The following is a 23,256-nucleotide window of genomic DNA, read 5'->3' on the forward strand; positions in this document are numbered from 1 at the left end:
CACCATTGTAAAACAATTATACGCCAATAAAGATGTTAAAAATAAGAAAATGAACCTATACGACAGAAGAGAAAGAGAGAAAAGGAAGACCTAAGCCGTAAGGTGGAATAGTTCAAATGTATTCAGAGGAAATACAAAGATAAATCATTATCATTTCGGCTTTAAGTGGATGGATGGAAGATTCCTGGAAGGTTATAAGAAAACAGACTACTTCACAAATAACTGAGAAAATACTGTAAGAGAATAAATCGTGGTTTCCATATACTCAGAGAAGAGCAGCCAGAAAAGATGCAGGTGACTGCTTCTTGCCAGCTGGATTAAGACGTTACACTTGCCAATGATTTTGGCAATTACTCTGAAATTGTAATTAGCTCACTCTCTCCGGCTGAATTTTCTGTACAAATTGAACGAATATTTGACCTTTGGCCAACTTTGTCATTGTACCCTGTTCTTCCAAAGTGCATGAGCATATGTGCTTGATATCATTTTACAGCCCCCCACCCCGTGGGATGAGCTAATTCACCAAGTTTTCTAATCCAGCTGGGTGCAGATAAAGCAGCAGATCTTATTTAAGGGCTTGCCCAGGCCTTTGTAAAAACAAGACAAAGCAAAAAGTGAAACAAAAAACAAATTCCCCCCACAGGAAGGGGCGGGGTGTGTGTGTGGGGGGGTGGGAATTGATTAGCCGGAAGCAAAATATTCCCATGTGACACTTTTCCCCTTATTTTTTTAAACCAACTATTTCATGGAAAATTCTACCACATCTGCACCTGTCTTGCAATAAGTTCGACCACTGTATGACACTCATGCAATAAGCTTCTAGATAGAGCCCAGTTTACAACTCCAGGAGAGTTGGGTTGGCCTACCAGGAGATCCAAACCCTCAGGGTGACAAAGTCACATCCAAATTGAATCCCAGGTCACAGAGCTCCTCACTTCCTATTTCATGTAACTAAGAGCTGAGAAGGAATGCTTCCATTTTCTTTACATCTAAGGGAGGAGATGCATTCGGGAGTGGGGCAGTGATCTGTGGAAGGGAGGAGAGCTGAAAGCATTTAGTTACACCCAGTGATCCAACAACTAACTAATTTAAGGAGAGACTACACAGGCATCTTCAGTCCCACAACTGGCATTTTAGAACAATAATCCAAGACTCAAAATAGTCAATGCAGCCTTGAGTATCAGGGTTTAAAAGAATGAAAGATAAAAAGAAAATAACTTTGGAGAGGAAGCAGCCTGTGGTGGGAAGAACGAAACCACAAAACCATTTTAAGCGCAGCGCTTCCCTCCTTAATGTGGACCACAAATTGTTTTAGCCTGTGATCACACTCAGCCCCCGGGCTCCCAGGAGAAGGACTTCCATGCTGGCCCAGCCCTGCGTGGCCAAGACTGTCTGGGAGGGGTGTTTAGGAAAAGAGCAGGAGTTCTAACTTTAGTTCTCTCTCCAGTCTGAATGAAATGCAACTCTGCTCCATTCAGATACATAAGGGTTAAAAAAAAAAAAAAAAAGTGCATTTTGGATACAGCTGGAAGCTATTAACAACTCTGAGAACATCTCAGTAACCCAGTTAGAGGATGGGTGGCCTGGCAGAGATCCTGAATCCATGTTTGTAATCACAGACTCTTACCACTGGGCGGGGCTTGCTTTCTACCTCCCACCCAGTGGAGACATCCCTTCTTCAACTGTTCAGTCCCTGCTTGCATACTTCCAGCCTCTTCCTTCAAGGGCAACTTCATTTACTAGAAAGTTCTTTTTGGCAAAAAATGCCTCCGTAGAAAATCTCCCCCTTAGCTCTAGCTCAGTCCTCTGATGCCATAGCACACGACAGTCCTACTTGTGAAACAGCTATATTTGCCTCCAAATGCTCGCCTTCTTATGGCCAAACGCCCCATCTGTGCCAGGCAGCCCTCCCATCTGGTGGTTTCCAGATCCCTCCAGAGCCTGCTTACTCTTTGAATAGTGATTATGTTTCAGAGTCCCTTCTAGAGAATCTATTCCTAGCTCCCAGGCATCAATATCCTCTAGGAGACCTTTTCATTCAGGAGTTTTTGAGGGAAATTGTTTTCAGGGAAGATGCAGCCGCACCCCCTTTTAGGTACTGCCACGAGAGCATCTACACTGTCTCATCCCTAAGCAAGCTTCGGGCTCCAGCAGCCTTGCCTAGTGAATACTGCTAGCCTGTCAATGGCGTCACCAAGCCAGAGAGGAGGGAGGACAGATGAATGAGCTTCCCCTGGATGCCTAGCAGGGCAGTCCCCAGCTTTCCACTGAGTGTGGAGGCAGATGAGCAAAGATCACTCCCATCTTGACCCTGGAGCTAGGACCCAGCCTCTAGGACCGAGACAAAAGATCACTTTCATTATCTATCTCGCCTGTCCAAAAACCTTCCATGGAGTCCCACCTCCCGCACAGAACACAAGCACTCACGCCTCCTTCACCTGGCCCAGGCCTGCCCATCCCCATGCTCCCCGCAGGCTCCAGCCCGGGGCCTCTGCTGCAGCAGCCCACCTTGTCCCGGCTGGTCCCGACGCAAGGCCCACGCTCTCTCGCTTGCCCTTTCCGATACCTTTCTTCTTCCTGCGAGGTTTTCTGAGTTTCCTCTTTTCCTGGGCTAGCTCCAGAGCATCTGAAAAACCAGTATTCTCTAATCGTGGACTCAGGCTGACATTTCTGACCATTGGAGGCAGGTCTTTTCCCAGCGTTCTCTTCTTCAATTAATTAATGGTTCGAATAAGCACAGGAATGAGCCTCTTGTTCTTGTTCTCAGCAGGTTAAGTGCAGTGGATGGTGATTGCTCTTTTGGTCTGAGGAATGTCCTAATTACCTCTTTGCTTTCATTATATGGAGGGGATCCAGGGTCAGCCCAGGCTCTGGCTTTTAGAGATTAAGTAAATGAACAGTTATGACCTAACAGTCACCCCATATATAAGCTGATAGCACAAGGTGTAATCTTGACCTCATTTTGCATTCCCAGCTGTGCCTCAGATCAACTGTGATGTGAGAGCTGGAAAGATAATCAATCCCGAGTTCATTGTGAAATGTCCAGCAGGATGCCAAGACCCCAGGTACCACGTTTATGGCACTGACGTCTATGCATCCTACTCCAGCGTGTGTGGCGCTGCGGTTCACAGGTGGGTAGCGCTGAGCTTCTTAGGCACGAGCAACCAGGGTGTGGGCAGGGATCCCCCGGCGCGGGGTTGCCTGATGAGCAAGCAAGAGCAAACAAACTTAACGGAGCCTCCTGTATTTTATCTGGCAGCCCTATCCCACGGGATGACCCAGAATCTGTGCATGGTCCTGGATCTCCTTTCAGATCTCTCTGGAAAGGAGGACTGACTTCTCTTTACACCTTAATGGGTGGGGGTGGGAGGGAGAATCCTACTCTTTTGTGTTCATAATGAGGAAACCAAAGTTCTTGATGATGTAAAGCCGTTTTATTTTTACCTGTATGTGCTGTGCAAGGAGATAATAGGGACATGACTAAGGAAGGCCCAGAAGTTTAGAGAAGCGACGTCACAGCTCCAGTTGATGACCTGGAGACAAAGAGGAACGGGAAAAGTGAGAAGGAGGGTGACAGGGGGTCCTGCCTGGTCAGCTGTTGATGGGGGATCCAGGAAGGAGGGCAGGAAGCATGACATGCTTTGGACCATGTCACTGCCTAAATGAGGAAAGGCAGTAGCGACCTTCACAGAATCCTCACACCTCTTTTGTTTAGGCTTGGAGCCAAAACCCAGGGAAATGCATGTTTACTTAATAGCTTTCATAATGGGTGTGTGTGAAGCACTCCACCTGTGTTATCTAATTCGGCCCTCACCATTCCCCTGTGCGGTATCTACCACCGTTGTCGACCTCTTAAAGGTGAAGAGAGGTTGAGTAGCCTTTCTAAAGCCACACCGTTAAAAAGTATCCGAGTGGGGATTGGAACCCACGTCCAGCCCCCCACTTCTATTCACCAGCCAGCACTACTTTGAGATGTGGCTCAAAGTCAGTGGTTGGCTGCTGGATACTGATGAAGTTTCTCAATTATTCAGGCTTCCGGTATCTTTTTCCTTTTCTTTACTTGCACGTCAGTCACTTGATTGTTCAGTTGTATCTCCGCCAGAGAGAGGGGAGACATAAAATTCATTCCTTTTCAAGGTGTCTAGTCAGTAGCCTCTCTGAAATTTGGGGAAGAAGTAAAAAAAAAAAAAATCTATGCCTAAAATAAGATTTAAGACTTACTAATAGACTTTGTCAGTCATACTCTTTTCCCCATCAGCCAAAGAGATGAACAGCTACCTGGTTTTTCAATGGGAGTGGGAATACAAAAGCTCTGCTGAGGATATATAGAGGAACATTAAAGAACAAAACACCAAATGCTGTTCCTTAACTCCAAACTGTGGAATAAAATTATTTTGTTTTCACTTTGAAATCAATTTTGTGCACCAAGTCGATAACGCAGACCTACACGTGAACATGTGCATGCCTCCACACAATCACCTGTACACATATGCATGCCTCCCACATGTGCTAGAACACACGTGCGTGCTCACACACACCCTGACACACACGTGTGCATGCCAATACAGCTCCGCCAACACCATTAGCACACTCCAGTCTGTGCCCGTGTAGACACTGACATATGTTACAGAGGCCGAGCCCGTCTTAAGGCTGCCTGTATTTTTCCAACTGTGGTCCGAGATGGTTGGCACTCGCTTCGTCTGGCATTTGCTGGCTCTCTCTTGCCTTTCCTTGGTCCCCTGAGGTACAGAGCCACACAAGTTAATGTGAGCTCACCAAGATGTCATCATAATGACAGTAACCCCTTACACTGAGATCCTCTCCTTCTAGCATCATCTCAGCCCTATGAGGCTGCTGTTAGCATCCCCGGTTGTTAGAAGAGGAAGGGAGGCATAGGGAAGTTAATTAAGTCGCTAGTTAGTTGCACATCCAGGACTAGAACTTGTGTCCCCTGACTTCCAGCCCTGAGCCCAGGTGATACCTTTACATAAGAACCGAGAGGACATGAAGACGTGATGGGGTTGTAGCACTTTGGGGTAGTCAGAGTTGGGAAAGGATTTTAGGATGAACGGACACACCTCTAGAGAGAAAATAAGAAGGGCACTGACAAGGACCAGGACTCAGCAATCCCAGCATTTGGGTTGGAGCATAGGAACTACCTGGCAAGAATACAGATGAGGGTAGAGGGACAGAGGAGAAGAGTTTGACTGTTTCAAGAAGCAACATTTGCTGCTGGAGCAACGGAATGCCTTGTACCTTCCTGGACCAGCGACTGATACTGTAGGAAACTGTTTGGAAAGAAGGAGTCACTATCCATGAGGAGGATGTATAGAGGTCTTAAGGGAAAACAGACAGGAATTTTGGATAATACCAGTTCTGTTTTTTACAAACAGAAGGAGTCTGTTTTTAGAAGGCAGGTTTGGGGTTTTTTTGTTTTGTTTTTTGCGGTACGCAGGCCTTTCACTGTTGTGGCCTCTCCTGCTGCGGAGCACAGGCTCTGGACGCGCAGGCTCAGCGGCCATGGCTCACGGGCCCAGCCGCTCCGCGGCATGTGGGATCTTCCCGGACCAGGGCACGAACCCGTGTCCCCGGCATCGGCAGGCGGACTCCCAACCACTGCGCCACCAGGGAATCCCAGAAGGCAGGATTTAAGACAGAGAATAGAGTGGAAAATGTTTGAAGGACCTCCCATCACTGTCCTGCCAGAGTCCCCTGCAGTCGGAACTGGGAAACTGGAGAGAGCACACTTTGGTTTAGAAATTCAGATTTAGCTTAAAGGATTTAAATTTCATACAAACTATGACAATCAGATCCCTCATTATGAGTGATCCCCTTGATTCTTGCAAACCAAAGGGATAATGAACATATTTGAGGCATCATAGTTTGGCTCAGTCTTATCCTGAACTAATTTCTCTGTTTAAAGTGGGACCAAGGCCTGGAGAGAGGGGAGAGTTCTCTGAGCTGGGACAACGAAGAGGCCATCTCCATGCAGAGCATGGATTTCTGACCAGACGCCCACCTTGAGAATGGCAGCCATTCAAAACCTGGCCTCGCTGTGGGCAGTCCCTTTTCTCCGAGCCACGAAGCTGACCCTCAGATTATCCCAGTGCCCTGGGGCCAGGGTCAGGGAGGAGGTGAACCTCGAAGCCATGTTCAGCATCATGCAGCGTGTCTGAGGAATGCAAAGGAGTGGAACTGGTTTTGTTCTTTGAGAGAATATATTTGACGTGCCTCCACCTCAGTGAGGGTGCACATGAGGTCGCATTTATATAAATTCTCCAAACTACCGTGGCTCTGAGCCCCCATCTGCTTCATAAGTATAACCACAGCCTTTCAGGCTCTCTCCCTCCTCTGGTATCTCCTGTGGTGAACAAGCGTCCGGTGCATTCCTCCCCTGGGATTTCTGTCGCCTCCAGGAGTTGACAGACCACTGACTGCCCCAGGATCTGCCCTCCTCTAGGACAATTCAGGGAACGTGCACGGCCTCCAGTGAAGTCCACTCACAAGACAGGGCATCACTCTCTTCTGCAACAGGAAAGTCTCATGAGAAGACAAGAGTTCTGTTTCCGTGCCTTTCCCAAAGTCTGGGTTTTGGGTCTTATATAACTGCCACAAGGGATCTCAGCCTCCCCATCCAGCCTGAGAACCCCCGGGCCCACCCCATTCCCTTTAAACAGCCTGAGAAAAGGGAAGCTCAGCCCCTCTTTCCACTCTGAGTGGCAGCTACAGCGCTTCTGACTTTTAAACAAGAATGAGTGCACGAACATTTCCTCAATACAATGGAATATAAATCCAGGGGCAGAATAATTTCTCCAGGGGGGGGAATAAAAAGATAAGAGCTATTTCTCTTTCCCCCACTTGTCAGTTAGGGACCATGGGATAATCGGGGTAATTTTTTAAAAACTAATCTGAATTTACAGCCTATGCCAGTGGTGTGGTGGTAAAGGTTCACCAACCAGCCCTCCTAAGTGGAGGCCTGGGGGGTACTGATTTACCAACATCTGGGGTATAAATACTCCCACCGTGGCTGATTTCAAAGTACCATAGTGAAATGAACCTGCACAATCCAGCAGCCTAATAACTGGCTTTCCCAAGCCAGCATGAGTGGTGTCCGCACACTGACAGGCCTTCTAATGCAGAAGCAAAAACACTGTCTTCCCATAAGAAAATTTCTAATCTAGTTGGGAGACAAAGTTAACTCAAGGAATTTTTAGGAAGTAGCACAAGACCAAATAAAATCAGAGCCTCCATGGAAAGACAAGATTCGAAGGCATTGTTAGGAAGGGGCATAGCAAAGTCATGGAGAAGGAGGTGTTGGAGAGAAGGCACAGGTTCTCCAGAGCAAAGAGCAGCATGAACAGAGCCACAGGAGTGGGAATCAAGTGGGCCGTCAGGAGAGAAGAGGCCGGCCTGGCTGCAGCTGGGAGAAGTGAGGGGCCCCGACTGAGAGCTGCCTGAAGAAGGGCAGGCAGGGTTGCAAAGACATGATGGAGGGATGAGGACTTGGTGTTGGGAGATGCCCATGGCTTTTGAGGCAACTGTGACCAAGTGGGGCAAACCCAGGATTCCAGGTCATTTAGACCTGGGTTCAAATCCCTACCTTGCAATTTAGAAGTTACAAAATCTGGAGTGAGTCCCTCGACCTGTCTAAGCCTGTCTCTGTGAAGTGGGAATAACAGCATTCCCTCTGCTCCACAGCCAGTAGGTTTGCTAGGAGAACTCAGTGAGATCCATTAGTGGGGATGATTCAAAAGCAATTAAAGGCTTTACATGTCAAGTATTATTATCACTTTCTTTCCAAGTTGTTGGGAAGTTGAGTGTTGAAAGTTGTTGACTCACCATGAGGGTGGGAGGGCAGGAAATGGCAACGCTCATTCCTGTAGGGAAGGAAGGGTGTTGATGGGAACAAATCTAAGGACATTTTTAGCTCCCCTGTGCTGTAAATTACAGATACCCAAGGGAGCCATGTTAGGCTCTGGGACAAGGAATTGACATACTGGAGCCCCGGCTTCAATGGAGGCAAAGAGGTAGATATGTCAGTTACTATCACATCAGGATCTAAAACCTTCAAAATCCAAGAAATTAAAGAAACAATTACCAGCCTTTGGGGACTCTTTTAAATGAGTTTAATTTAGCTACACACCTTCGTTCCCTAGCCCAAAATAAAAGGAATAATTTGCTTTTAATAATGTACCACCTTTTGAAATAGTTGGAGTCGTTCTGTGATGTCACAAAACCAAATTGGAAATTGTCAGGGAACAGGTTTTACTTCAGGGAGAACTAGTAGGAATTAAGCAACCAAAGAAAAGAAATTTGAGGCATGGTCATGTCCTGTAATACGAAAGAGAAGGACATCGAACATGGGAAGACAGATGCCAGGCCACGTGATGGGAGCATCGTTCTTGGGGGTTAGGCTGCAGGTCAAGGTGAAGGTTTTCTTACTCTCCCTGCTTTCCTATCTCTAAATAAAGACGGTGGCTGAATATCTCTGATGAACACAGATGCAAAAATACTCAACAAAATACTAGCAAACCAAATCCAACAACACATTAAAAGGATCATCCACCATGATCAAGTGGGACTTATCCCAGGGATGCAAGGATTCTTCAATATCTGTAAATAAATCAGTGTGATACACCGCATTAACATACTGAAGAATAAAACCATATGATCATCTCAATAGACGCATAAAAAGTTTTGACAAAATTCAGCACCCATTTATGATAAAAATTCTCCAGAAAGTGGGCAGAGAGGGAACTTACCTCAACATAATAAAGGCCATATATGACAAACCCACAGCTAATATCATTCTCAATGGTGAAAAGCTAAAGGCATTCCCTCTAAGATCAGGAACAAGACAAGGATGTTCACTCTTACCAGTTTTATTCAACATAGTTTTGGAAGTTTTAGCCACAGCAATCAGAGAAGAAAAAGAAATGAAAGGAATCCAAGTTGGAAAGGAAGAAGTAAAACTGTCACTGTTTGCAGATAACATGATACTATACATAGAAAATCCTAAAGATGCTACCAGAAAACTACTAGAGCTCGTCAATGAATTTGGTAAAATTGCAGGATACAAAATTAATACACAGAAATCTCTTGCTTTCCTATACACTAATCAGGAAAGATCAGAAAGAGAAATTAAGGAAACAATCCCATTTACCATGGCATCAAAAAGAATACCTAGGAATAAACCTACCTAAGGAGGCAAAAGGCCTGTACTCTGAAAACTATAAGACACTGATGAAAGAAATCGAAAATGACACGAATAGATAGGAAAATACACCATGTTCTTGGATTGGAAGAATCAATATTGTCAAAATGACTAGACCACCAAGACAATCTACAGATTCAATGCAATCCCTATCAAATTACCAATGGCATTTTCCACAGAACTAGAACAAAAATTTTTTAAATTTGTATGGAAACACCAAAGACCCCAAATAGCCAAAGCAATCTTGAGAAAGAGAATGTTCATTGCAGCACTATTTACAATAGCCAAGACATGGAAGCAACCTAAATGTCCCTCAACAGAGGGGTGGATAAAGAATATGTGGTACACGTATACAGTGGAATATTACTCAGCCATAAAAAAAGAATGAAATAATGCCATTTGCAGCAACATGGATGGACCTAGAGATTATCATACTAAGTGAACTAAGTCAGACAAAGACAAATATCATATGATATCACCCATATGTGGAATCTAATTTTTTTTAAATGATATAAATGAACTTATTTATAAAACAGAAACAGACTCACAGATTTTGAAAGCAAACTTATGGTTACCAAAGGGGAGAGGGATAAATCAAGAGCTTGGGATTAACATATACACACTTCTATATATAAATTAGATAACCAACAAGCACCCACTGTATAGCACAGGGAACTCTACTCAATATTCTGTAATAACCTATATAGGGAAAGAATCTGAAAAAGAATGAATATATGTATATGTGTAACTGAATCACTATGCTGTACACCTGAAACTAACACAACACTGTAAATAAACTATACTCCAATCAATTTTTTAAAATGTATAACATGTAGAACAAGAAAAAAAATAAAGATGGTGGTCGGTTTCAAAGTCTGTTATATGTCAAACAATATTTTTCTGTCCTTTCTTCAAAAAAAATTTTTTTTTTCTCTTCACAGTGGTGTGCTCGATAATTCAGGAGGGAAAATACTTGTTCGGAAAGTTGCTGGACAGTCTGGCTATAAAGGGAGTTACTCCAATGGTGTCCAGTCGTTATCCCTGCCACGATGGAGAGAATCCTTTGTCGTCTCAGGTATGCCCACACCCTGGAGAAATGCTGCCCTACAACTGGTACTTCGGTTAAGTTACCTCACGGGATGAAATGGGCTCTTTTCAGTGTGCCATTAGTTTTAGTTTATGGCCCACCTCATTTCATAAAAATCTGAAGCATTAGTTCTTCTGATAGTTAAGATCATGAAACAATGAATTATAATTTCAGTGATAAATCACTACAAAGTCTGGAAATATTAAAAGGCTCCAATTACTCATTTTAAACACACAGCAGCTATCAGTAAGTCCAATCAAACTTTTAGTTAAGTGAATTACGTTTAATAACTGGATTTTTGAACTACTCCTTTAGTTATGCCAAATGTGCCTCATATCTGGAAGCTTATTCCTTGAGAATTCTGGTAAATGGACAGATAGGGACAGGTTTTTAGAACACTGAGCTACAATTTTATTAGAGATTTCTTTTTTTAAATTAATTGTTTCACTGTTTAGTCCATTCTCACTATTGGCTCCACAGGATTTTATAGATAATCATTTTCACTCTTTTTTTTTTTCCCTCTTCCAAAGAGGTAATATCAATGAACTCATAGCTGTGTTATTTCACAGTAAAAAGATAACCAAGGTCTTTGTACTATCATCATGACCTGCCTGCTCCCCTCTTTTTATTTTTGTGAATTTCCCCAACCTAACTTTTTATTTTGAAAACTTTTAAATTTACAGAAAAATTAAAAGAATAGTACAATGAATACCATATTCTCTTCACCCAGATTCACCAATTGTTAATATTTTGCTATACTTGCTTTATCTATCTATCTATTTATATTTCGTTTGAACTGTGTGAAAATAAGCTGTGGGCATGATGACACTTTATCCCTTAATACTTCAGCACACGTATGGTAAGAGCTAAAACATCTTCCTAAATAACCACAGTACCACATCTAAAAAATTAACACTGATACAATAATTTAATAAATATAAATAAATAAATAATAAGAAAAAGTTCTTATTCAGTTGTATCCAACTATTCCCCAAATATTCTTCACAGTAATTCTTCTTTTTTTGGGGGGGGGGGAATCTACAATCCAATCAAAAATCATCCATTGTATTTAGTTGTCATGTCCATTTTAGTCTCCTTTAATCTAGAACTGTCTACCACCACACTTCCTTTTTTGGTCATAAGTAGTGATGACATTTTGGAAGTCCCAGCCAGTCATCTATTACTATGTCCCACAGTCTGGACCACAAACAGGTCCAGCTATTTACTCACGGTTGGATTCAGGTTAAATATTTTGTCAAGGACACTACATAGGTGGTATCATAGCATATCCATTGTGTAGTATCACAAATGGCCATATCAGGAGACACAATAGCATTTTGTCCATTTGTCGCTGATGCTAAATTTGATTACTTGGATACTTTACCCTGTCTCTTCATGGTAAAGATACTTTGTAATTAATAGCAACCTGTAGGGTGATACTTCAAAACAGCATGAATATCTTGTTCCCTCCAAAATTTAACCCAATGATTTTAACATCTATTGATGATCCTTGCTGTAGCAAGAATTACATCAGAAATTGCAAAATTATATTTGTTCTAATTCTATTTCTTCCACATTTATTAGCTAGTGTTATTACACAAGGAAGAGGGCTTTTTTTCAAGTACAACTATGGACTCACAGATTGTTTTTTTAAAGTACAATGTGTTATAGTCTATTATCATCATTATTCTTTCTGTTGCTCAAAATTTCCAGGTTTGGCCAGTGGGAGCTCTTCCAGCTTTTGACATGCCTCATTAGCATTTGAGCACAACACAACATTCTATCCTCACCTTATACTTACCCTACACTGGACCTTGAATCTCCCATATTCTCCAAAGAGGCACTGCAGGATTTTAAACTACATTCTAGCAAACCTTTCTGGCATCCCCACAAAATCAGGAGCCATGTGACTCTCCTGAGAAAGAACTGCCTACAGAAGACCAACTAAAGCAAGGAAAAGAGAAATGTCTCATAATATATCAGGCCTTCCAATCTGGGTGGGTTTTTTGCACCTTTAGACACCCCATGTCCCAACCTCTACTATCCATTGATCAGAGTTTTAATAGGACTGCTGTCAGACCTTTTAAGATTCTTCTCTATTTAAGCAATTCCTGTTTCCTCTTATCTGCGGAATTCTGCACACCTAGGGTTCAAATTACACTGGTTTCTATGTCAAATAATGGGAGGTTATCAACCATAGTACTGCAAGCTCTGCCCTGTAACTAAACATTCAGAACTGGGGCCATATAAAAATGCTAAGGTCTAGAATACAAATTTGCCAATCATAGACATATAATCTCCACATTGGTGTCTACCAAGTAGCTCCTGGCGAAACAAGAGGGTTTCAATCTTTGTTGCCTAGCCTGCAATCCAAGAATTCCAGCAGAGGTTTACAAGGAAAATTAATTCCATGAGGGTAGAGATGTTTTGGATTTTTTAAATGAAAATCAATCTGCTGTGATTATTCCCTATAAATCTCAACTTCCATGTCCTCTCATTCAACCTAGTGACATTTAACCAGAAACACTTTCTGCCAATGATAATAAACACATGTGCTTCTGCAATGGCTAGGGGTCTCCAACGAATGAGTTAGGAGAGTGCAATGCCGGCTACAGGTCTCAGCTGGCGGTGGACAGGGCAGGTTCTCCATTGTCCAGAGGCTTCTGGCCAACAAGTTTTGCTGGATCGTGTCAGAGTCCTTCTCTGAAGGCTCTGATGCCTCCGTGACTTTTCTCTAGGCTTTTATTTCCACTTTTCACATGTTGCTATGCGTCTTTAATTAATTCACTTTGGTGGGCTGGGAGGGGGCAGGAGAGGGGAGGTGTGTTTTTGTTCAGCACAATCTTTCCACAGTTCAGGGATGGGAAAGGTCCAGCAAGGACCTCCTAATGCTGCCCGTTTGTCCTCTGATCCACACTGCAGAAAACTGAGCTCAGGCTCCTTTTCCTTCTGAATAGAAACAGAGAGAACCATAGGATTTTAGATGCGAGAAGAACAGGAAACTGAGGGAGCCGATGTCTCTGCAGCGCTCGCTGTGGATAAAGTGAGGCCCACAGCCAAGGCGCCCTCCTTGGGTCTGAAATAACCTCACTCACTGTCCACCTGGAGCAGGGCTGGCCCAGGGCGAGGACATGCAGGTGTCCAGCCCTGCTCCCAGGTGGCTTTTGTGAGATGAAGTAACTCCCATGAGCCCCAACATTTGCCTCTTCCCCACCTGGAGTGACATTTATAGGTAACACCAGAATAACTTCTTTGCATCTCTGTGGTGAAACATAGTTCCAAAACTTCTTAACTGTTTTTTTTTTCTTTAGATCCCTACAACTTTGTATGGTAAGTTGGTCCACATCATTATATATATTTTCTGAATTAAAAAACAAAAAAAACCCAAAAAAACCCAGAGTCTCAGAGATTGAGGCAGTTAATGAATGGTAAAACAGAAAGGGAAACCTAGATTTTCTTGCTCCCAATCCCAAGCCCCTCCTGAGACCCTGTTATTCTGTCTGCCTCATGACTCTTGCAGTCCCTTGTGCCAGGAGGACCTTTGGCAAAAGCGGGCACTAGATTGTGTTCCACCTCCCACCTCCCATTTGACACTCCTCACCTCTCCTCCCCTAGCCCATCCTATAAAAATATTCCCTCAGGTTGAGAGTTTAAAATGCTTTCATTATCAGGTGTAAATATCGAAAAACAGGTGAGACCCCTCCCAAGGGCATTTAAATTTTAACAGAGATCTAAGCACTAAGGTAATTCCTCTGTTATTCTTATTGAGCATCTGCTACATCCCAGACAGCTCCAGGCCCTGGGGATTTAACAGCCACCAAGTGAGACAAATTACCTGCCTCAGGGGCCTTCTGCATTCTAGTGACACTTTCCATTTCGTGTGGAATGAAACTCCTTGGTGGAATTTCAAGCCGCACTCCCTGGCAGAGGAGGACTGCGGACTGGAGCCTTCTCAGGCACGTTCAGCCACACCAGGCTTGCGGCTTGCCTCCCCAGCCCTGATCGTTTTTTCTTCTTTATGCCTCCATGGTTTCCCTGATACACATTAGCATTCCTTCTCCTCCCCTGGTATCTAAACTTTCACTCCCTGGGTGGACAACAAATGGTCATTTTCAAGGCCGATCTCTATTTACCTACTTTCAAGTTTCTCTAGTGCCGTGGAATTCAAATGGGTCCCACGGGGTCTGTGGAAGTGAGAGGTTGCTGTTCACGTAGAGCCCGCCGATGGCCAGAGCTCTCAGCAACCAGGAAAAGAACGTGGGGAGGGTTTTTCCATTCATCTACTGACCTGATTCAACATTCAGAAAGTCCCGTGTATGGAAACTTTACCTCCAGTTCACATCTTCATGGGCAAAATAAGGGTTGCTCATGTGAATTCTGATGGAGGTTTTACTGCCTCCTTTCTAATATTAATAAAACATAGGTGATACAGGAAAACAGAACGCCACTTGACTTTCTCATTGTAATCAACAATTCAGCAGGGAGAGGGGTGTGGAGACTGACTGATTTCATTAACTCAAGAGAAACAAATCAGCAGGAGGGAGTCAACTTAACAGAATGCAACCATCTAAAACCTCTAGCTCTAGAAATAAATCATTGTGGTGTTTTTCCTTTTTTTTTTTTTTTTTGCAGAAGGTAAACCCCAAAAGGGTGTAACCTACCCATCATCTCTTACATATTCATCATCTAAAAGCCCAGCTGCCAAAGCAGGCAAGTGTCCACGTGTGATTTCATTTAAATCTTCTGATTTCGTAAACAGGCAATATTGTGTTTTAGGAGATAGGATAAAAATTAGCAACTTAACCAGTCAAGCTCCGCTGACTCCAGTAATATTTTAACAGATGCCAGGAACATGGGTACAGAAATCAATGTGCTGAAGAGTGAGGCTTTATTTTTTGTTTTGCAATTCTGAGATTATCTCTGAGTTTGTGTCATTTTCATTCAGAATGACTGTTGCCCTGAATTTTACTGTATAGTTACTTTAGAAGATGACGTGACATTCTGTGTGGAAATGTTCCCTGGCTGTCTCTACTTACATATGAAATGGAGGGAAGCAAAGAGGAGGATGTGGCTTATGTGATAGCAGCAAGCAGCTCATCTCAACAACCCAAAGCCAAAAATACAGCCTGTGAGGTTGTGCCGATCCAGCTTCCTGTGACTCACCAAGGGGGTACAGTAAAACTCAGGCCAGGAAAATACCTTTTTCTAGGTTTCCGTGTGAAAGCAAGAGCTATACTATGCATTATTGTCTTTTCTGGGGGAAGGTATGCTTTGATTTCTCACACAAAGAGAAGCTGTGAGTTGTTTTATGGTGGAATTTAACATTACTTCCAGAAAGTTGAAGAGCTAGCTGATTTTGTTCATGTACTTAAGGTGAATATGGTTTAAGGATAGGCAATAGAAGCTAGCATTTATTGAGCTTTCGCTGTGTGCCAGGCACTGTTCCAAGAGTTTTATCTGATTATTGTATTTATTCACCCCAACAATACCATGGGTATGTATTGCTCTTAGCCCTAATTTACAGTTTGAGGAAAATGCAGCACCAGAGAAGTTTAGTAACTTGCCCTTTGCCACACAGCAAGTAAGTAGCAGAGCTTAGACTCAGATCCGGACAATCTGGCTTCCGAAACCCCTCTCTACACCATTATCCTATGTTTTCTTATGCATTCAAATAGGGAATGTTTTTCATTTTTCCACCCCAGTTCCTCTCCAACTATATCTTTAACGACTTCTTAATTATTCCAGTAATCTAGACCTGTTTTTGTTTGTTTGTTCGTTTTATTGCAAGGAACCACCTGTTCTGTAACCCCGCCCACAAGCTGGCAGCGGGTGGTGGTGCCCTGTGGACCATTTCTGAGATGTCACCTGTCCTCTTCTGGTGTGGGCCGGGGAAGATGACTAGGGGACAGAGGTCTCCTTGAGTGGCTGGCCAGTTGGTGGAGGGAGAGTGTCCCTGTCCTCTCTGTTGTCTCGTCCAAGTTCTCAGTGATTTCTCAGCAGGTTTTGTGTGTGGGTATCTGGAGCCGGGGGCACTGCTCCGCTGTATCCTGGCCCCGTCTCTTTCTCTGAGTTAGGGGCCCCATCCACTGGCAGCAGCACCTTCACACAGAGTCACGGGTGTGGCTGGGGTTCTCCTCTTCCCTTTTGGGGCCTGAGGAGACTTAGGATGGGATGAGGTTGGTCGCCTTTCTTGTCCCATCTCGCCTCACCTTTGGCCTCCTGAGCCCCTCCAGCAGCACCCCTCCCCCACTTCAGGAACAGACCCCATATTCAAGGAAGCCCTCCAGCTTCAGGGACCACATGCCCAGCACTCCCTGTTTCTCCCGTGAAAGGGAGAATACTTCTCGACTCCCAGAATACACCCCCAGACTTCCTCTTTGAGCTCCGCTCCTGCAGTGCACCAGGTGAGCCTGTCGGTGCCACAGCTCAGAAAGGCCAGCGGGAAACGAGGGCCCCCCACACCCCGCAGGCCCCATGGTGTTGATGAGAGATTCTCTTGAAGCCCCTTCATCTGGCTTGGGGAGGACAAAGCGTGAAAGAAGGAAGGGAATATCCTCTTACCCTGAACACTGCTCTCCCCCCAGAGGTGGCCTCGGACCCTTCCCCCTCTTCTGGTCCTGTCCTTCTGCTGACGAGCCTGGGTCAGGTGGGGTTGGTGATGGTGCAGGTTCTGCTGGGACAGCCCCACCCATAGGAAGTTCAGTGGCACCTCTCCTCATGCAGAAAGGGGGACTGGGGCCCTCTGACTTTAGTCGTAGCCAGAATCTGGACAACAGGAAGAGTGCTGCACAACCTCCTGTGACCGTAGCCATCAATCAGCAAGTGCTTTCTCTGTGTCAGACGCCTGTCCTACACAGTGACCCTGCGGCAGGGTGCCGGGTCACCCTCGTTTCAGATAAGGTTCAGCCCCTGCCCAAGGGCCCCTCTCCGGCCGGCCCCTATAGCACTCAAAATCTGATCGCATCCCCTCGAAGCAGGTCAAGTTGAAGGGAGAGTGGGTGGAGGGGAGAGAAGACAACTACAGCCAAATGACGACTTAGGTGATAAAAATCCATTGGTTTCTACGTCCTCCATAGCAGAGATCGTTTTCAAAACTTCTCTATCTGCCCCAGGCACCGTGGTCCAGCTTAGCACTGCCCACCCCAGCAGGCCTGACTCACTGACGGCCAGGAGGAGTGTGGAGGAGACGGGGCGCCTTCTCACACTTTGCTGCCACGTACTTTATTTTTATTTTATTTATTTTATTTTATTTTGTTTTGTTTTATATTTTATTTTATATTTTTTGGCCACGCTGCTCGGCTTGTGGGATCTTACTTCCCCGACCAGGGATTGAACCTGGGCCCTCAGCAGTGAATGCGCAGAGTCCTAACCACTGGACTGCCAGGGAATTCCCATCCTGCTACGTATATTTAAAATTAGCAAAAGCCATAGCCAGAACCTCAGGCGTTGCTACTGTCATCTGTCCCCTCTACCAAAACACCTCCACCTTCGATGACACCATCACCGTGTATCACTATCAGCCTCCTATCACAAGATTATTCATGGCTGTCAGAGTCTGAAAAATTAAGTTCATTCATTCACTCACTCATTCAATAACCATGTAGTGAGCACCTGCTCTGTGGCAGACTCTGAGCTCAGCTATAAGGATTCCAACATAAAAGGAATACTGGGGTCTCATCCAGCTTCAAGATTAGAGGAACCTCTCTTTCAAGTGACAGTCCCACCGTGGAGTGAGTTTCACCAATTCAAATAAAAAATTCCACTGAGAACCGTAAAAGGGTGGCTCCCTTCGTTGCTACTCTTCCTTCAGTGATAAAATTCCTTTAGAAATGGAAGGAAGCAGAAGAAATGAAGATGTGAGGGCCAGCAGCTGCTCAGGCCCCAGCATGCCCCTGCAAGACGCTTCCTGATCTCTCCAAGAATGTGAGTGAACAGGTAAATCAGGTTAGGACGACCCCCCAAAGCACAGCAACCCTCTTTCATGGGAAATTATCTCACTCACAAAATAGGATGCATCTTGCTTTGCCATGTGCAGCTCCTGCTGAGAAAACACATTCCTGAGATTTAAACGCTGTTCCCAAGGCAGTTAGCAGCCATTAAACAGGCAGCTGGTATTTGGCTGGAGTCTCAAGCTACTCTGAGCTCAATAAAAACAGGTAAGTGTCGGTTTGTAGAAGTTCCCCCAAAGCTGAGAAGGCACATTGCCGGCACCGCGACAAGAGAAGGGAAAGTAAATCTTTACTCTTGCTGAGCTAGAGTGTCAGGAAAACCCCCTCCTGACTCCCCTTGGTCATCCCTTGCCCTGGAAGAAAATCAAGCCCAAGTTTATTGTAATACGTTTGACTGTTCAGGGACCTTCTGCCCTCACTGCCAACACCCTCCAAGGCCACCCCTTCACCCTGTCTTGGGAGTAAGATGACTTCCACCAGAACTCTGGAGACCTCAGGCCACCCTCTGAGGGGAACCCCATTCAGGGATCTTGAAGTGACTCATGACTTCTACTTTGTTCCCCTTTTGTGGGAAAAAGTATGGAACTTGGCATCAAACAAATGTGGGTCCAAGTCCTGGCTCCGCTACCTGCTGTCCATGTGACCTGAGACTCGTTTCTTGACCTCTTGGAGAATCTGTCCCTTGTCTTAAAAATGGGAATAGTTGGCTGACTTTCAGGATTGTGATTAATATCATATGTGAATGCTTCTGTAAAAGAGGTGCATAGTAGATGCTCAGTGAACATTAAGCTTCCTGCCCTCATGTAGAACCCTGAGGCAAGTTCTAAGTTCTCACGGGAAGAGCCAAATCCTTCCCTGTCGCTCTGACCCCAAGGTGTTGCTGCTAAACTGGTTTCAATTTCCTTCAGTCACCTCACATTTGACACCTACTGAAAGCCCTGTTTTCCACTGGCGGAGGGGGAGGCATATCACGATGATGTCAGCAGCTGTCATTTATCGAAGGCCAAGCACCGTGTGGCCCCCTTACAGACATGATCTCTACCTGTGACAACAGTCCCCCAAGTAGGTCTGACCATCCCCATTTTCCAGCAAAGGGAGCCAGGCTCAGGAAGCTGAAGAAAGCCTAGTGGCCAGCCTGGCGCTGGCTGTGGTTCTCAAATCAGATTTCCAAGGCCCAGCCCAGATCAGTGAATCAGAATCTCTGTGGATAGGGCCCTGGATCACCTCCACTGTGATGCTAATGATGACCGGGTGTAGGAGGCTGGGAGGCCCTCTCGGTGCCGTTGAGAAGGTGGTTGTCTGGAGCTGTTCTTGACCTTGTCCAAAGAGTAATACGTTAAGAGTCTAAGGGAAGTTTTGAAATGTTTTCCCATGAAAATCGTTGAAAAGAGACCAAACTCCCATGTATCTGAGGTTGTACGAAGAAACCATTCTGGTGGTTTTATTTCAAATTGCTCCTAAAGAACCTGGTCCCGTGAAGAATTCACTTTGGGTCACGTCAGGCATTATGCTCAGCAAGGAACTGGAAGCATCGGGGCAGAGTAGCTTCTCTGTCTCCCTCTTAAAGACAGTTATATCCTGTGAAGGAGAGCAGGCAAAAACGTCGAGGTCTTGTGTGGAAGATAGTGGAAGACCAGGGACTTGGCTCTGCCGGCTGAATTTACGATGTGCTTGAAGACATCTGTGTTCTATGCAAGTAACATAAATGGCTGCCCTCAGGATATTTAATCTGCTCTCTAGCAAAGCAATACCAGCAAAGGCAAACTGGGGGGGTCCAGAAACCTCAGAATTAGCCAATGGTGTGAGAAAAAGATAATCCAGATCCCCCACAGCCGATGAGTTTAAAGTGGCAAAAATATTGACTATTTCCAAGTAGAAGTTTTATTTTTAACTTAATTACTTGTGGTTTAATTAATACTTTGCAAGTAAAATGTACTGTCAGTTTATTTATATATTTCTCTCCAAGTTAGTAATTATAGCCTATTTCATAAAATATACAAGTGATTCTATTAAATGGCTTTTCCCTGTATGAACCTGGGCCTGCATCTCCCTAAAGAGGCATTACTGCCTGGTAGCGTTTACCAGAGGGTATAACAGAAGAGTACTTTAGAGAAATTAGAAACTTCCCTAGGACTTGTTATGAAAGCTCAATTCCTTTAGAGTAATGGAAATGTCATAAATCACACTAGTTTTGCCCAAGGATGGCGTGAAGACTGGCTGAACCCCCGAGGCCGCTGCCAGCTCTTTAGCAATCTGTCTGGCACAGTCTCCAGGTGGCTTTAAAGGCAACCAACTGTTAGCAAACATCAGGGTAAATGAGGGATCCACTTCCTGCCTTGCCGGGTTAATGCCTGCAAGAGCAGACAGGACGGCCGAACTCCAACCCAATCCCAGGGCGGTGAGTGCTGACCTGCCCTCCCAACAGGAGGTAATAGCGTCAGGGTGGGGAAATGCGCAGGTGCCAGTGCTGAGCAGTGGGTCCAAACACCCGACGCCACTTCGCATTTGTCTACATGGCTGGACAGGGCTGTGGTCTGACACTGCCCAGCGTGCTGTACAATGTCAAAGAGGAGGTTTGGTGGTTCCCATGAAGAGTACAGCTCCTTCTCTCTCAGTTGCTACCCCCCAACCCCGGCCTGCTGTTCTGTGACCAAAGATGCTTCATCCCTAAGCAGAGTTAAGGCTAGAGCTGGGATGCAGTCATACGCTGAAAAACGACGCCCGAAAACATATCCATGTCCTAATCCCTGGAACCTGTGGATGTTTTCTTATATGGCAAAAAATGGGAGTGGGGAGGAAGGCAAGGGGGCTTTGCTGGTGTGATTAAGTTAAGAATCTTTAGATGGGGAGGTTATCCAGGATTGTCTGGGGGCAGGGTTGTGGAGGAGACTAAATGCAATCACACGTATCCTTAAAAGAGGGAGGTAGGGCTTCCCTGGTGGCGCAGTGGTTGAGAGTCCGCCTGCCAATGCAGGGGACACGGGTTCATGCCCCGGTCCGGGAAGATCCCACATGCCGCCGAGCGGCTGGGCCCGTGAGCCATGGCCGCTGAGCCTGCACTCTGCAACGGGAGAGGCCACAACAGTGAGAGGCCCGCATACCACAAAAAAAAAAAAAAAAAAAAAAAAAAAAAAAGGGAGGCAGAGGGAGATTTGACACACACAGAGGAGAAGGCCACATGGAGATGAAGCAGAGGGAGAATTGAAGATGCTCGCCTTGAAGACTGCAGGGGTGGGGCCACAAGCCAAGGAATGCCAGCAGCCACCAGGAAATGGAAGAGACAGGGAGCAGATTCTACCTTAGAGCCTCTGGAGGGAGCTCAGTCCAGTGACACTGATTTCCAACTTTCAGCCTCCAGAACTGTGAGAGAATAAATTTCTGTTGTTTTAAGCCACTGAGCACATGGTAATTTGTTAGCATCCCCAGGAAACTAATAGAGATGCACAGGTGTAGAAGTTGGCATACCTGCCATGGGTCCAGCAGACACAAGTGACTGGTGGCTGTTGTTCCCTCCCAGGGCTGCGGTGCCGTTCACTTTGGGGACCATGTTTTGTCTCCTTCTGGTGCAAGCCCACAGTTCTCAATACAACGACAAGGCCCAGTGGGCCCCTTGTCCCCATGCCCTCAACCTAACAAATTCAGACTCGTTTAAAATTATGGAAACAATCTAAATCATCACACAGGGATGAAGAGCACAATTCAGAAGAATCATATAGATGGTCCTTACCATCTAATTAGTTCTGATACCCCATTTTATAGCTGAGGAAACTGGGGTCCAGAGGAGTTAGTCAGCTAGTCATGAACCAAATGTAAACTAGAACACCTAAGACACATTGTCTAAAATGGTGAAAGACCTGAAAGTACGCCCTATCCCCAGGCCAACACTAACTGAAACAGCAAAAAAATACGTTCATGAACCATTGCTTCTGGTGTATGGAAAATTAATTTGACAGTTAATCATGTTTGGCCTTGTCTATGTTAATGTTGTTTTGAGCTGTCTCTTAAGTATTTTGTTATTTCATCTTTGGTTTGTTTATTGGCTTATTCCTCCATCCAGATTGTACATTGCTCCACAGCAGCTAGCACAGGACTTTGCTCATAGCTAGTGTTCAAGAAATATTTATTTCTGTCCTGAAGAGCCTACCGTCTGTTTTGTAAGACCCAGTGTAATTCCACTTTCTTACAGGTGAGACCACAAAAGCCTATCAGAGCCCATCAGCTCCAGGGACAACCGCACAGCCAGTCCCCCTGATGCAAGCACTGGGGACCACCGCAGTTGAAGGCACCCATACCACCTTGCCAAAGCCGCCCCCACCTGCAGGCTCTACCACCAGCAGCCTCAGACCACAGCCCGTGGGCCAGAGAAGCCAGGAGCTGGGTCAGTAGGTAGTCACTGTGTGTTGCCATGTGCTAGAAGAATGGAAGACTGGGTTTTTAGAGTTAGTAGCTCTGTCTGAATGCCTGTGTATGAGCCCATCTCCCACCTTTTAAGCTGGGCGAGGGGAGAGCGCCGGAGACCCGGGCCAGGGGTGTGTGTCATGCCCTCCCGGATTCAAGGGGTAAACCTGAGGCCAGTAATAATTCAGGACCAAGCTAAAAGCTACGCAAACTATGTAGAAGGGACTCAATATAGATTTGAAAATAGGACTGCTGTTAATCGTACCTGGGAAGGTAGGATATGATGTGAAACTTTCCCATTGCAAAATCCCCATTTCTCCAAAAGTTCAGTTGAAGGGATAATAGATTTCTATGTAAACACTGTTGGGTTTTGTTTTGTTTTAAGGGACAAACTGAATACTCCTGGAAGTCTTCAAATATTAGAAGCAAACAAAACAAAAAGAATCCCTTTAGGAAAAGCCAGATAGCTCACGTTTTTATTCCTTTTCTGATTGCTTTTTGTCTGCCCACTTGTATCCATTTCTTAAATCATGTTTTAGGTTTTACCAAAGTCCAGTTTATGGAATTAATCTCAGTATTACTTCAGATACGACCTTAGGAGCCCATCT

At 45.1% G+C, this 23,256-nt stretch overlaps 1 protein-coding gene across 2 annotated transcripts in view; it reads left to right on the top strand.

Moving 5' to 3' along the window:
• Positions 1 to 23,256, top strand: part of VIT (vitrin) — a gene marked incomplete at both ends in the record, with an annotated part of 94,824 nt that overhangs the window by 27,201 nt on the left and 44,367 nt on the right. For both annotated transcript variants that reach the window (XM_082851855.1, XM_082851856.1), the window contains 4 exons: positions 2,975 to 3,131; positions 10,156 to 10,289; positions 14,934 to 15,023; positions 22,437 to 22,628. In XM_082851855.1, the coding sequence (XP_082707981.1) occupies positions 2,975 to 3,131; positions 10,156 to 10,289; positions 14,934 to 15,023; positions 22,437 to 22,628 (573 nt within the window). The remainder of the gene's footprint in view (positions 1 to 2,974; positions 3,132 to 10,155; positions 10,290 to 14,933; positions 15,024 to 22,436; positions 22,629 to 23,256) is intronic.

This window comes from Leucopleurus acutus (assembly GCF_964270905.1).
Source record: "Leucopleurus acutus genome assembly, chromosome: 12".
In the NCBI taxonomy this organism is placed as follows: Eukaryota; Metazoa; Chordata; class Mammalia; order Artiodactyla; family Delphinidae; genus Leucopleurus; species Leucopleurus acutus.